The sequence below is a fragment of the Pezoporus wallicus genome, unplaced genomic scaffold, assembly GCF_028554395.1.
Source record: "Pezoporus wallicus isolate ANWC-B61680 ecotype Strahan unplaced genomic scaffold, APGP_CSIRO_Pwel_v1 contig_47, whole genome shotgun sequence".
In the NCBI taxonomy this organism is placed as follows: Eukaryota; Metazoa; Chordata; class Aves; order Psittaciformes; family Psittacidae; genus Pezoporus; species Pezoporus wallicus.
In genome coordinates this window covers 215,287-229,508 of record NW_026640413.1, presented here as the reverse complement: position 1 = coordinate 229,508, position 14,222 = coordinate 215,287, and the positions used below count along the sequence as shown (strand labels likewise).

The 14,222-nt window shown below is 41.2% G+C and overlaps 1 protein-coding gene across 3 annotated transcripts in view; it reads right to left on the bottom strand.

Moving 5' to 3' along the window:
• RAPGEF5 (Rap guanine nucleotide exchange factor 5) overlaps nt 1-14,222 on the bottom strand; it is a 134,593-nt gene that overhangs the window by 100,188 nt on the left and 20,183 nt on the right. For all 3 annotated transcript variants that reach the window (XM_057418915.1, XM_057418913.1, XM_057418914.1), the window contains exon 5: nt 13,114-13,162. In XM_057418915.1, the coding sequence (XP_057274898.1) occupies nt 13,114-13,162 (49 nt within the window). The remainder of the gene's footprint in view (nt 1-13,113; nt 13,163-14,222) is intronic.

Here is a 14,222-nt window from a genome sequence, read left to right as displayed (position 1 = left end):
TTGTGGATTGGCAAAGGGTTACTTTTAATCTGCCTCAGTTTGCTGAGCTGGTTGAGAACAGAGCCTCGGGCAACAGGCAGGGCAGGGGAAGGGACAGGGGATCCTACAAGCAGGCATGGCTACCAGACTCCTTGTGCCACACAGCTTTAGCTCTTGATATCCAACTGTGCACCAGGACTGCCTGCCTTTTGGGGGCTCCTGCCCATAAACATTGTCCTTGGCAAACATGCAGTTTATCTCTGCACTGCCCTAGGCGGCTCCCAAGACTGAACTTGCTTCAATGTTGCAAAGCCTCAGGCACAGCCTTGTTATCCAGGTAGGCCGGATGAGGGTTTCACTGTCCCCACAGCTGCTCCAGAGGCAGCTCCATTTGCTGTACAAAGCTCCATCAGCCCTTAGGCTAAGTCCCTTATGCTCTCATCAATGCTGCTTCATTTCAAACGAGGATGTTCATTTATTATTTAGTGGTGTTCTTTAACCTGCTGACATCCTAGAACATCAAACTACTCTGCCCTTTGTAAGAATGCAATCCTTTCAGTACTATGTGACCGAAATTCATGCATGCATCTCTTTTTTTTTCTAGCTAGCCAGCAAAAGGCACCTATATGCCCTCTATAGATAGAAGACACATACCACCCTGGAAGCAGTAAAGAGTCTACTTCTGAACAGAAGAACTTTGTTTATTTGACAAGCCAACAGATTTTCAATGTCTCATCCCTGCTGGATGGTTATAGCCTGTTTTTCTGTCCCTGTCAAACCATCACTGTTGAAAAGACCTCAGGAATCTGCAAGAATATTCTCCTGAGGAAGGCTCTAGTGCTCTGAATTGCCAACAGCCTGCACCAGTTGATTTATTGTCATCTGCCAGGAAGCTCACAATTTCTAGCATTCTTCTTACATCCCAAATTTTCTGAGATGCATGTTTCTTTTCTGGCTTTTTTTCCAAAGGAAGTTGCTAGCATGAAGCTTTTCAGAAACAAATAGCAGAGAAGCTTTTTTTTTTTTTTTAATCACATAATTCTAAGCTAATTTCATGATTTTTGAAAACTTTTTTGTTATTTTGAGCAATAGTGCTTGTGGTATCCTATCATTCTTTGTGGAGATTATACATAGAGTTCTAGAGATGGTGGTTACTATTGCAGGTCTAAACTGTTTAACAGCATTATAATATTTGATGATGCTTATTAATTTATGAGAGTGGAAAAACATTTAATAGCTCATGCTGATACCACTGGGGAAACTAAAAGCCAGATCCTGTAGGTTATGTAAGGCAAGTAAATGCTTTACCAACCTCAGATTTGGGGACCCTTTTTAAGCCAGACGAGGTCTTCATATGTACTCCTGTGTTTTCCAAGTCCTATTTCCAAATTAAAGGGGGAAAACCAACCAGCACTGAGTATCTCTGAATCCCCCAAAAACTCAATATAAGAGATAGTGATAATCCCAAGAATAAAACCCTCCAACTGAGAACTTGTTCCTTATTTACCACAAAACTGTAATCTTTTCCCAGAGATTACTGAAAAGAGAAAGCTTTTTAAGCTTATCCTTAACATGTTTCCTTTTATTAGCAATACAAAAATTGCCTTTGAGCTTTCTCATTCATTCCGACTATTTCTGCATATATATATATATATATGCAAATTACTGTACAGACTTCCCTTCACTGAGTGCACTACACATCTCTGAAACAGTTGGCAGATCCCTCTGGGGTGTTGCCCAGACAGCTGTGCAATCAGCTGAGTAAATCAGATAATTAAAGAAACAAAGAAAATGCAAAAATTATTAAAGACAGACTCTCCTGCTTACAGCATTGTTCAGCACCTCTGTATCTACAAAACCACAGCAAGTATGGGGTGGAATAAAGGTGCTTGTAAATTGGGGAATGAACTACGGCGCAAGTGACAATGCCATTTTCTCTCAAACGTGAATCTGGGATTCATGATATTTATGCTTTGTAGTTTAAATCAATTTAATATAAATTAATCCAACATTTCACTTCAGTTTAAAATGACAAAAGCATGAAATATAATGTTGGTTTCATAAGTGATTTGTACGTAAAAAATGGTCATTAACTTCTGCTTGACCTTAGATCTAGAACTAATACTGAATTTGCACAGAGGGTACTCATTTTGCTGGACTAGTTTCCACACAGAAAAATAAGTTCCCAAGGTCCTAGTGCTCCAAGCCACTTCTCAGATCTCAAATAGGAAATGAGACTCCCAAAAATGATGCAAAGACATTTCCTCTCATTGCAGAGTTTATCAAAAGGAACAGATAACAGCAAGGGTAGGAATCTGGAATCTAAACAGAGCAGCACCAGTGTGGTAAAAAAGAAGGCTGACAGATGTAGATTTGATCTTCCTCATCCGCACACCATTATGGTGGCGTTCCTCTCCACTGCATCTGAATGACCAGAGGAAAGACAAACCTCAGTTTAAATGAGACTCAGGCCCACCTACATTATATAGCCATTGTAAATTAAAAAATGAGCATACCAAGTAAAGCTACCAATATTTCACAACTCAGATTATGGTCAGGAGCTTTTGCTGCTATTCTTTTCACATTATCGTTCAACTGGCTTTGTTAGGAAGTTCTGTTTATTTTGTTATCAGAATTGAAGCATTTCATCTGGGTTTGAAGGCCCATATTTCATTCAAGGTTGTGGTGCATTAGAAATATATAATTTGTAAAACACCTCTGGCTAAACAAGAGAGGTATTTCTTAATAGATAATCAACTACTGTCAATTCATGTGGCCAGGGGAGGTTTGATTTTCAGTGCCTGGCACCTTGTGATACATACAAAGGAAAAGCTACATTTTACACCCACTCTATGAACATGCAAACTCACATAATTTTTTATCATGCAGAAAAAAGTGGAAAACAAGTTGCAAACACCACAGGATTACTACAGGAACAGACAAAAATAAATGGTTTTTGTAGCAATAGCAGCTCAAGGAAAACCATTTGATGGCTGAATGCAGAAAGCACCGCTACTCAGTGCTTTTAGATATTCATTCTCATGCACATGGTATTTAAAATTAAAACAACAAAAAAAAAATAAAGTGGCAGTGAATGTATCTATAGCAGTGTTGCGTGAAACATGATGATGAAAGGGTGTAGAAGAGCCCATTATATGATCAGCAGGCACAGGGAGAATGATTGCTGAGAACTGATCAAACAATGAGGTACAGACAGTCACTGAGGAGGCTGGTGCAAAGGAGAAGACCGCTCTATTCCATAGAAACGCCCTCTGGGCACAGCCAGGAAAGGAGCAGGAAACAAAGAGGACACTGAACAAATAAATTATTTCAACTGTCTGGAAGTGCCTCTCTCCCAAAGCATTGGAAACAAAACATTCACCTGGGAATTGGGTTTTTGTGGTACAATTGCTGTCTTTCTGACTTTTTGTGCAAAATATCAAGTCACCTACACAGCTATTCTGCATGGTTCATTTCTTCTGTGCAAGTGCCTTATAGATTACACAGAAAGAACTATGCCTGAAGTTCTGCAACAACTGCAAAAAACAGACTTTATGCTGCCATAATCCCTCTCAGTGTAATTGCCACCAGAGAGCTCTTGGGAGCTATTTTCCTTCTTCCAAGACTCAGAGTCCATTCTGCTTTACATCAGCTGTTGAATACACAAAAGCTGGTGAGCACAACTGTGTAGTCTGTTCACTGATGTTGTCCAGGGCACTTCCTAATCCCAGCATTGCTCAGAGTGGGCACAAAGAGAGTGGTTGCCGATGCAGTCACAGAACAGCAGAACTGTGTTTGTGTGAGACATACATAGTATTCCTGACTGGTCAACACAATGAGCACCATTCCCCAGGGCTAGAAGCAGTCTGATCTTATACTTTTCAGGCATTGCTAGTTTACTGGTATGCCTGATCTTGGAAGAGTCTCATGGGATGAAGCAAGACATTGGTGGGCATTCTCTTCAATAAGGCATAAAATGTTTAAGCAGGATCTCCTAAAGAAGACACACAAGTACCTCCCTTACTTCAAGGTACAAAATCCTTAAGGCACAATATAACTTTAAAAATATTCCTAGCTATGTTTTCATACGGAACTTTTATTTTGAACCACATTTCAATGGGCAAAGGAAAAGTAAAGATAAAGCTACTGAGACCTACCACCAGCATGACACTCCTGCACCTTTACTGGCTATTTCTCCAGAATGAATGCTATGAGTAACATTTGCAAAAGAACTCTTATTCCACACCTTCTGTTAAGTTTTAGTCTTGTGTCATGGTTTAAGCCCGTCTGGTAACTCAGAACCATGCAGCCACTCGCACACTACCCCCTTCTTCTTCCCCCCTTTCCCAGAAGGATGGGAAGGAGGATCAAAAGAATGTAACTCCCATGGGTTGAGATAAGAACAGTCCAGCAACTAAGGTATAACACAAATCACTACTGCTATCACCAATAATAATAATGAAAAGGGAAATAACAAGGGAAGAGAATACAACTGCTCACCATCTGCCGACCGATGCCCAGCCTGACCGGAGCACCTTCTGGGTAACTGCCCCCACTTTATATACTGGGCATGACGTGCTGTGGTATGGAATACCCCTTTGGTTAGTTTGGCTCAGGTGTCCTGTCTCTGCTTCCCCCCGACTTCCCCTCCTCCCTGGCAGAGCATGGGACTCAGAAAGCCCTTGGTCAGAGTAAACCAAGCAACAACTAAAAACATTGGTGTTATCAGTGTTGTTCCCAGGCTGAAAGTCAAAACCACAGCACTGCACCAGCTACTAAGAAGGAGAAAAATGACTGCTACTGCTGAACCCAGGACATCTTGCTTTAAGGAAGGGGATGCTTGGAGGAATTGAAGTTGTAATGAAATAAGGTCTTACTTAAGTAAATACCCATTAAAGGGACATAATGGGACACAGAAAACAGTGAGATCCTACTGATATTAACCTTCTCCACTCTTCAAACTTTCAGCTTTTCAACAAAGGAAAATGCACACCTCTCTGACATAATTGCCACTTTATTCTGTAGAAAGGGTCAAGTTTTTTCATCCCTCTTTAAGCCCTTTTGCAGTAGCAGAAAATATATGAGAATAAACTGTGCACATTGTACACCAGAAAGATATCTGCTTGTTTACAAAACCTGTACATTCAAAGGCTACTTAATATGTTTGAGATTTAAACACAACATTGAATTGCTCCATTCTTGAATGATCTTTGATCATTTTTTAACTATGCATACAAACCTAATTAAAATTCCTAATTATTTCCATTGTCTATGTAACAACTCTGCTCTACAAGTAAATAAAAGTAACGACATAACATAGAACATTCATATTGTTCCAAATGATAAAGATTTTGCTAATTATTGTGAAGCAAAATTATCAACAAGTCTCACAACGATTTGTGCTACTTGAGGAAAAGGGCTGAATGGTAAAGATGCAGTTCCCTGAGTTAACTAAGCTGATAAAAGAGCTTAATGCTGCCAAAAGGGTTTTACTGTACTCCTTCCCTTATCCCATCACCTCCCTACCCTGATAAGAAGCTGCCACCCTCATTTTGTGCTGACTCCAGCACATGCTGCTGCCCCATCTCGAAAATAATACAATAGATGTGGCAAAGATGATCAGATTTAATGGAATAGAATTGGTATGATGAATGAGTAGTGATTTAGCCTGGAAATGAGACAACTCAGCTGCACAAAATCCAGAGCAGTACGATGTCGAACTGGGCATGGATTATTTACCATTTTCCATCAACAGAGAGCTGTATCACAACAGAATGAGGGTTGTGGGGAATGTATTTAAAACAAGTGAAAAATGTGCTTTCACATACCACACACATGAATTGTGGGACTTGCCACCACAAGAAATGATGAATGTCAGGAGTATAAGCAGGCTTAAAAAGCAGTTCAATGAATTAATGGAGAAAAGGTCCAGAAAGGCTACATAACACAGCAGTGTGGGTACAGCAAAATCCCTCTAGCATAGACTGGTAGATGCTGAGTACGCACATCAGAAGAAGGACTGTAAGAAGGACTGTACTTGCTCTGTTTCTCTATTCTAAGCATCCCGTACTCATCACTCACAGTAGGACTGCAGCTGGATGGACTCAGCCTGGCTGTTCTCATGTTTTTAACTGGGCTGACATTGCCCGGGGTGTGTTCGAGTTGAGTCATGCAACCAGCTCTGACAGAGTGCTGTAGAGGTGGTGCAGTGGCTGGGGAAAGGAATAGCTGTTCACAGCTTGATTTTCATTCACGTCAGCAAAGTGCAAGCCCCAGTGACTGCTTTGTATTGAATCATCTAAAATAGAAATACTAAGCAAATCACATAGGTAGTTAGGTCCTGACAGAAGCAATACAAAAGAAAAGGGGAAGGGTGGATATGCATACATAGATGTCAGAATAGGGTGGAGGTAATCCAGAAGGTCTCAAATATAAAGTTAATACATTACAGAAGTTATATTATTATAAATAAAATGTAAATGACCCATTTTCTAAAACAAATTAGTACAGCTTGGCAATTTAAAAATGGCCTGACTAAAAAGTATCTAACTATATTGTGGAAAACTGAATACCATTCTTAAGAGGGAGCAAAACCACACAAGTGCTAGGGCTTTTTTGGCTGCCCTGCCTTTCACAGGTGGAGGGAGAAGCACCCACAGCCCTGCTGCTGCTCCTGCAATGCCTGAAGAGAAATTGCAATCATCCTCTTCCTACCTCATTGATATGTCAGCTGTTATCTTAATTAGGCCCTGTATTCAGAAACACAAGGAACAGAACTATGCTCTTACTAATGGCCCTTTGCACAAATAAAGTTATAGAAATTCCTTTAGATATAATGGGTGATGCCATGGGGTGCAGCTAGGTTCATGCACAGAAATCCAAAGTGCTTTGTATGGGAGGGGAGGGGATTAGCACCAGTTCAGAGTATCTCCCTGACAGATTTTGATCAGTTCAGATGTACCTGTGTAGCTATGCTACTGGCTAAAGCTTCCAGCCTTAGGCTATTTGCTGCTTTTTATCTTTGTTTTAGCTATCATCTCTAACTCATAAGAAACATGCCATGAGCCATGACAAGCAATTGAGAAAATGCCACCCCTTGTAAACCATATGAGAGGCTGCATTTCTGATACATTTGAGCACATTTGCAGAAGCCATCAGAAGCCAGCAAGGTATAAATACACACAATTCTAATGCCAAGTGCCTACAATTAAAAGGAAAGTTCTCTTCTGCTCCAGTTACTTGCTTCCCAAAGACCTTTTACCAAACCAAGGAAGGTTAAGTAAGAACACTTCTTTATGCATTTTTATAAGCCACAGAGAAGTGCATAAGGTCATTTCCCTCTCCTAGGTCACCTTTATAATGAGAGCTTTATTCTAATGAAATATAAATGTGCTTTCTAGTCAACAGTGTTACTGACGTCGATCAAAGCCTCAGGATTACAGACATTCATTTTAACTTTTTTCTTTTTTAGTTTTATCTGCAAAGAAAACTCTGCATGACAGCTGTAAAGTACCTCTCTTTTATCTTATGCCTTGCTATCAGAGTGGTATACCTGCAATATACATCTGAAATATGAAAATAGAGCTTTTTTTCGACAGTGCAGAAGTTTTTCAGTTTTCAGGTTCTGCATTTTTCCTTCAGCCACCGGTCAGTTTTATGTGTTTCTCCTACTCTTCCACCCGACAATAAAAACATAAGAACACATCTTGGGATAAGGCATTCTCACCCTGCTGGCTTTTTATTTTCTGGCAGCCAATATTCTCCATCAAGTCAGATCCTGCACTAGCAACAATTTGATACTCAGCCCTACCCCACAGCAGACTCAGCTCTCTGCCTTGGTTTTCAAAGCACTTTGTTTGTAGAAACAGTGTTTAAATCTCTTTAACATCAATTCTGACCCAAGAACTGAAATAGTTGTAATTACTACTCTTTATATGTATACACTAGGTAGCAGATCCAAGCTTCATGTAAACAAAACAAAACTGTTTCAGCCAGGTAACCAAAGGCAATGTTTCCCCCCCTCCAAGCATAGCAAACCTTCCTAGCTGGAGCCTCTTCCCCTCTTGTAGAAGGAGCTGTGGTGTTTATGTACTTGTGGCGTTTACGTGCTTGTACAGCTCTTTCCATGTGAATCACTTTTCCAGTGATCTACAACAGTCCTAGACAAGTAATATGGAAGCTTTAATCAGCCAGTTTTTCTAGTACAACTAAATGACTGCGAAGTGCCTCTCTAAGGGCAGAGGTAAATCCAGAAATTAAAGTAATTCAGGAAAAGTTATACAGTCTTCACATTAAGCAAAAAAAACACATTTTGCTCTTACTGGTAGCATGTTGTGGTTTAAGCCCAGCCAGTAACTCAAAACCACACAGCAGCTCACTCACTCCCTTTCTTATACTTCTTATAAATATACGCATATAAGTATACACTCACTTCTGTGTGGATCAGATGGCCTGGCACATCGGTCCCACAGAAGTATAAGGCTCTAGTAGATACCGGCGCACAGTGTACCCTTATGCCATCAAGCTGTCAAGGGGTGGAACCCATTTATGTTTCTGGAGTGACAGGAGGATCCCAAGAGTTGACTGTACTGAAGGCTGAAATCAGCCTGACTGGGAGGAAGTGGCAAAAGTGACAAGTACAGCAGCTACTCAAACTCCGACCAGAACAGACAATGCAGCTACTCCAACTCCAAATACAGCAGCTACACCAACCCTAGTGACAAGTACAGCAGCTACTCAAACTCTGACAGCAACAGATAATGCAGTTACTCCAACTCCAAGTACAGCAACTACACCAACCCCAGCAACAAGAGGATTCATGGGTAAGCTTGCAGAAATTGCACCAAATTAAATTAAAAAGCTGTGCTGTTCATAGGTAAGCTATTGAATCAAACACGTTAGAGCCAGAAGTGTACAAGGTGCTAGAAGCTGTCATCAGTGAGGTTAATTTTATACCAAGATGACCTTTAAGTAGTACTATGAGGTGGGGAGCAACCATAAAAATATTTTATACCACACACAGGTTCACCAGTTATCTCATGGCAAAGTGCATTGAAGGATTTTTCAAACTCAAAGATGAGTTATACGGTTCTTTTCACTAGAAGATAAGTGTTCCAAATTTGCTCACCTTTTCTGTGATAAGTGGCTGACAGTTGAAAGAAACTGGTGATGCTGAGAAAGCCTTTTGAAAACAGACGTTTGGAAATTATTGTTACGTGATACTGTGCCAAAAATATTATGTCACCTATAAAAATCCTCTGTATGCTTAAAAGCAAAGAACTGTCGTGGTTCAAGCCCAGCAGGTAACTCAGAACCACGCAGCAGCTCGCTCACTCCCGCCCGCCTTCCTCCCCCCTTTCCCAGAGGGATGGGGAGCAGAATCAAAAGAATGTAACTCCCATGGGTTGAGATAAGAACAGTCCAGCAACTAAGGTATAACACAAATCACTACTGCTACCACCAGTAATAATAATGAAAAGGGAAATAACAAGGGAAGAGAGTACAACCACTCACCACCTGCCGACCGATGCCCAGCCTGACCAGAGCAGTGATCTAACCCTTCTGGGTAACTGCCCCCACTTTATATACTGGGCATGACGTGCTGTGGTACGGAATACCCCTTTGGCTAGTTTGGGTCAAGTGTCCTGTCTCTGCTTCCCCCCGACTTCCCCTCCTCCCTGGCAGAGCATGAAACTCAGAAAGTCCTTGGTCAGGGTAAACCAAGCAACAACTAAAAACATTGGTGTTATCAGTGTTGTTCCCAGGCTGAAAGTCAAAACCACAGCACTGCCAGCTACTAAGAAGGAGAAAAATGACTGCTCCTGCTGAACCCAGGACACAGGGCTAACCAGCTATCTAGAGGAAATACTCTAATTTAAAAATCACCAATCAAGAACAGTGCAGGAAGTTCTACACGACAGCTTTGGTTTTCAGGCTGCCAATCTCTAGGAAAGCTTTCAGTTAATGAATCAATTATCCACTGCAGGCAGGTTCCAGACAGCAAGTTAGGATTGTGCCCATCACCTGCACTCCCCTCTCACATATCTCAGGGCAAATAAGCCAGGCACCCACTCTCCTCCCACCAGCCTAGAAGCCACCCAGGGCAGCTGGCCTAATGTTCCACTCTTTTCAGGCCAAAATAAACCCTTTGTCTGATCTTTATTTCCTGGAATTATAAGGAGTCCTGGAGAGAGTTAGAAGAACAGTATATTCGAAAGATACTGTGGCTTTTAGCTCCAGAAGTACTTCCTCTGAAATACACCTCTCTTCACCAGGCACAGCACCATAGCTTGATTGCTAACAGTAACTGCTATGCTGTCAGTAACTGCTGTCAGTAACTGCTATAACTGTCAGCAATAAAACAAAACAGCATAATCAACCACCCTAATCTACTCTGCTCCTACTGTAGTAAAGGCATTAACTTAAATTAGACCTTACAGTTTTGCCTTATCATGTAGACATTTTTTACAGTCATCCAAGATGAGGCATAAAGAAATGCAAATTTCAACAAGCATGCACTAGTTAAACTGACTAAAGAGGTATATTTTGTTCAGATCTAAATGGATATTTTCAGTGTTTAAAGTATTTGGAAAGGCTGGTCAGCACTTCAAAGCTCTATAGGGAACTTTGTTTATTTAAAGCTGTGATTTTTAACTAAAACATGATTTGTAACTTTCTAACTGCTCAATATGGGTTGCAATTACACTAGTATAAAGTAGGCTCCAAGAGCTACCCTCCTTTCTATTTTCACCTCCTGCAGCACATTCCTAATCTAACTCCCCTCCCATTTTCTACTGACACAACCATTTATGTAGCCATCTACTGAAAGGAAATGAGAGGCTAATTCAGGTTAAAATCAATTCTTTTGGGGAATGGAGTTTTATTTATTGCCAGTAACAGTAGTAATATTTGCCAACACAACTGCCAAGAAGCAAGGAAGGAGATTTCCTAAAACTGTATAAGCACTAGGTAAAAAGGTACCCGGCACCATACTCTTATTTTACAGAAAAACAAAAGGTTACCTTGAGCTCTTCCTTAAAATTGCCTGTGTATTCCTGCACTAAACCAGAGCAGAAACATTTCCATATTCACCCATTATAATTCAGGTGTGACAGGGATTACATCAGGTAAGGGCAAGCAGCTGAAGGGTTTTGACATCATATACAACAGCAGTTTCAGATGCAAAGCTATTACACAGAAGCAATTTAGGTCTGAATTCACACTTAGATTTTTGTTTACTTTCTGCAGATTTACATTTACGGATGACTGTGGATATGACCTAAGGGTACATCTATTTGCAGACAAAAATGCATCAAACTGTGTCTAGAATATATCTGTAATACTCACATTTTCACAAGGACGTATCTGCAGTTATGCCAGCCACATCTTTTTGGTACCTCCAGTTTAAAATATCATGTTATGTGTCATGTGTATGTTGTAATAACTTTTGTGCTGTACTTTTAAGCCACAGACAGGCAGATACAGATATTATGACACAATATTATTAGCAGGTTAGAAAATAGCTCAAAAAATGCAGGATAGATGATCTCAATTCCCAGCAAAATCACCAAAGATAACAAAAGATGGTCAGTGAAAATGCTCCCAAAGACCTCAGGGGCTTTGGGAACATGCCAGTAATTTCAGGAAACTCCACCTCTGTTTTACTCCAGAAATACATTCAACTCTCACTTCAGCATATGCAGTTTGACCTTGCTGCAGATTAACTGTACTGTACATGAAGACATCAGAGAGTTAACTCTGCATAGACTCAGGTCTGTCCAAGTAGGTCTTGTTAGTTCCCCTGCAGTGCCTGGAAAACAGGTCTCTTGCTTCCACTCCAGCTCAGGAATGCTGATACCTTCTGAAAATGGCTGTGCTATCAAACACTGATAGAGCTGAGATGACCACATATTCCAATGCCTTTGCACTGTATCACCAGCATTTACTCTAAATGCTTATACTGCCAAAGATTTTCAATCATTGTCGTGGTTTAAACCCAGTCAGGTAACTTGTTCACTCACTCCCAGTGAGTGGTGCTGAGCTGACAACAATCAAGGTCCGTGTTCGTCTCCCCCCCCCCCCCCCCGCACCGGGGCTCTCCCCTTCCCCGCTCCCGGAGGAACGGGGAGGAGGATCGAGAGAGTGCAACTCCTACGGGTTGAGACAAGAACAGTCCAGCAACAGATCACCACCGCTACTATCAGCTAAAACAATGATAAGGGAAAATAACAAGGGAAGAGAATACGATACCACCGGCCAAGAAAACGAGTTCCACCCGGAAGCTCCTGTCCTTCCGGGTAACTCCCAGTTACCCCCCACCCCGGGCATGACGTGCTGTGGTATGGAATACCTCCCCGGCTAGCCCGGGTCAGGCGCCCCGTCCCTGCTTCCTCACAGCTTCCCCTCCTTCCTGGCAGAGCATGAGCCTCACAGAGTCCTTGGTCAGGGTAAACATCACTTAGCAACAACCGACAACATCGGCTTCACCAACACTGTTCTCAAACTAGAAGTCAAAACACAGCACTGCACCAGTTAACACAAAGGAAAAAAACATGACTGCTACTGCTGAACCCAGGACAATCATCCATCTGCCTTTCCCATTTTACTGCCATGATAACAGAAACTTCCCTCACATCAATACAGATATACAGACAAGTCCTCAGGAAAGAGCGCCTTCATGCACAAAGTTGTCCTTTTGTGGTTGTCCTGCTGACTGGGCAGGTTAAACACAGCAAAGATGGTACAAGATATTGGGCCATAAAAGAAAACATATGAAAATTATCAACTTACTTGTCTTAAATCTAAGTTAGACAGCCTTCTTTTATAAAGTGCAAGCCCAGAGAAAATAGTGTTTTGGGCAAGAAGGAGACCCATGTTGACATTCAACTGTAACACTCTGATTTGATCAGCTAGTCCATTAGATTTGATGAGCTAGGGGAAGCAAAGCTTGGCAGTAACTGCATTGTGCTATATATATATATATATGTATATACAGATTCTTCACGGAGAGAGGAACAAGGTCTGCTCCCTTTGCTTCCCCATGCTAATGAAACAACAGTGACAATTCAAATACTTTAATAAATGACATAAGGGAATGGCATTATAAAACTCCCTCTCAGGTCCAGCCTGACATACCTGACTTCCTTGCTTTCAAGGCAATGACAGCAGCCAGTTCTCTCTGCACCTAAAATACCAGGAAAGGAAAGGATGATTATAGTTACTAGCACAGTCAAATGAAACAAAATGCAACACTTGTAAGATACTGGCTATCAAACCTTTGGAGCTGTCCACTGCATATGGAATTATGTAGGTACTTGGTTTTGAAACTGCAGTCACTTTTCCTAGCAAGTCTATTTTCTTTTCAGCTAGGAATTCTATGACAACTTTAATTTCAGGTAAATACTGCACATTCCTTGAATTCCCATGACATTAGAGAATGGGTAATTCAGTAGCCCAACCTGTAACTTGTTTGCACAGCATATCTCTTTCACAAGTACACACTTGAAGCTTCTTCCTTTCCTTGTTAAATGTTTGTTTTGCCTCTGCTGAGCACCCTGTAAGGCTGGATTTATGTGTGACTCCAGGATAAAAGAGTTCTCTATGCTGGGGTTTGGCTGAGGTTCACATCTATAAGTGACATTCAGTTTTTTGAGCTTTCAGGAGGAAACAACCCCTCCTAATAGCATGGCTGAGCATTTCAGGACTGAAGTTTAGCTTTAGATGAACATGCAGAAGTAATCTGATTTCCAGATTTACAGGCTATTTTACTTAGCCTGTGATGAAACAGCCCTGACATGCTAGCCAGCTCCCTTCTGCAGCCTCTTGTCTCTGCATTCATCATATTTTCCCTATAATCTCTGCATGATCACCTGTAGCCAACTCAACACCCACTTCTCTCCACAGGTCTATTCCTTTTTCTAACAGTAAAATTCTGTAGTAAGCATTATTTTTATGCTTCATATTTCCTCACTGCCATCTCCTGTCCCATTGTACCCTACAGCACCCCAGACACTCTCCTGCATAAACCTCAGTTCTTCCTTTCCTCTGCCCCATCCGTGTTCTGACTCTTTCATATACCTCACAGCTCCTTTCAATTTCCTTCATTTTCCTAAGGCAGCCTGTCTTTAGTATTGAAAACAAATATAGGAGATTCCAACTATTTTTCTATCTTACTTCTCTGTACAAAGTCTCCTGTAGGGTATACTAGCCCTCTTGTCTAACAGACCTATACAAAACTCAAGGCT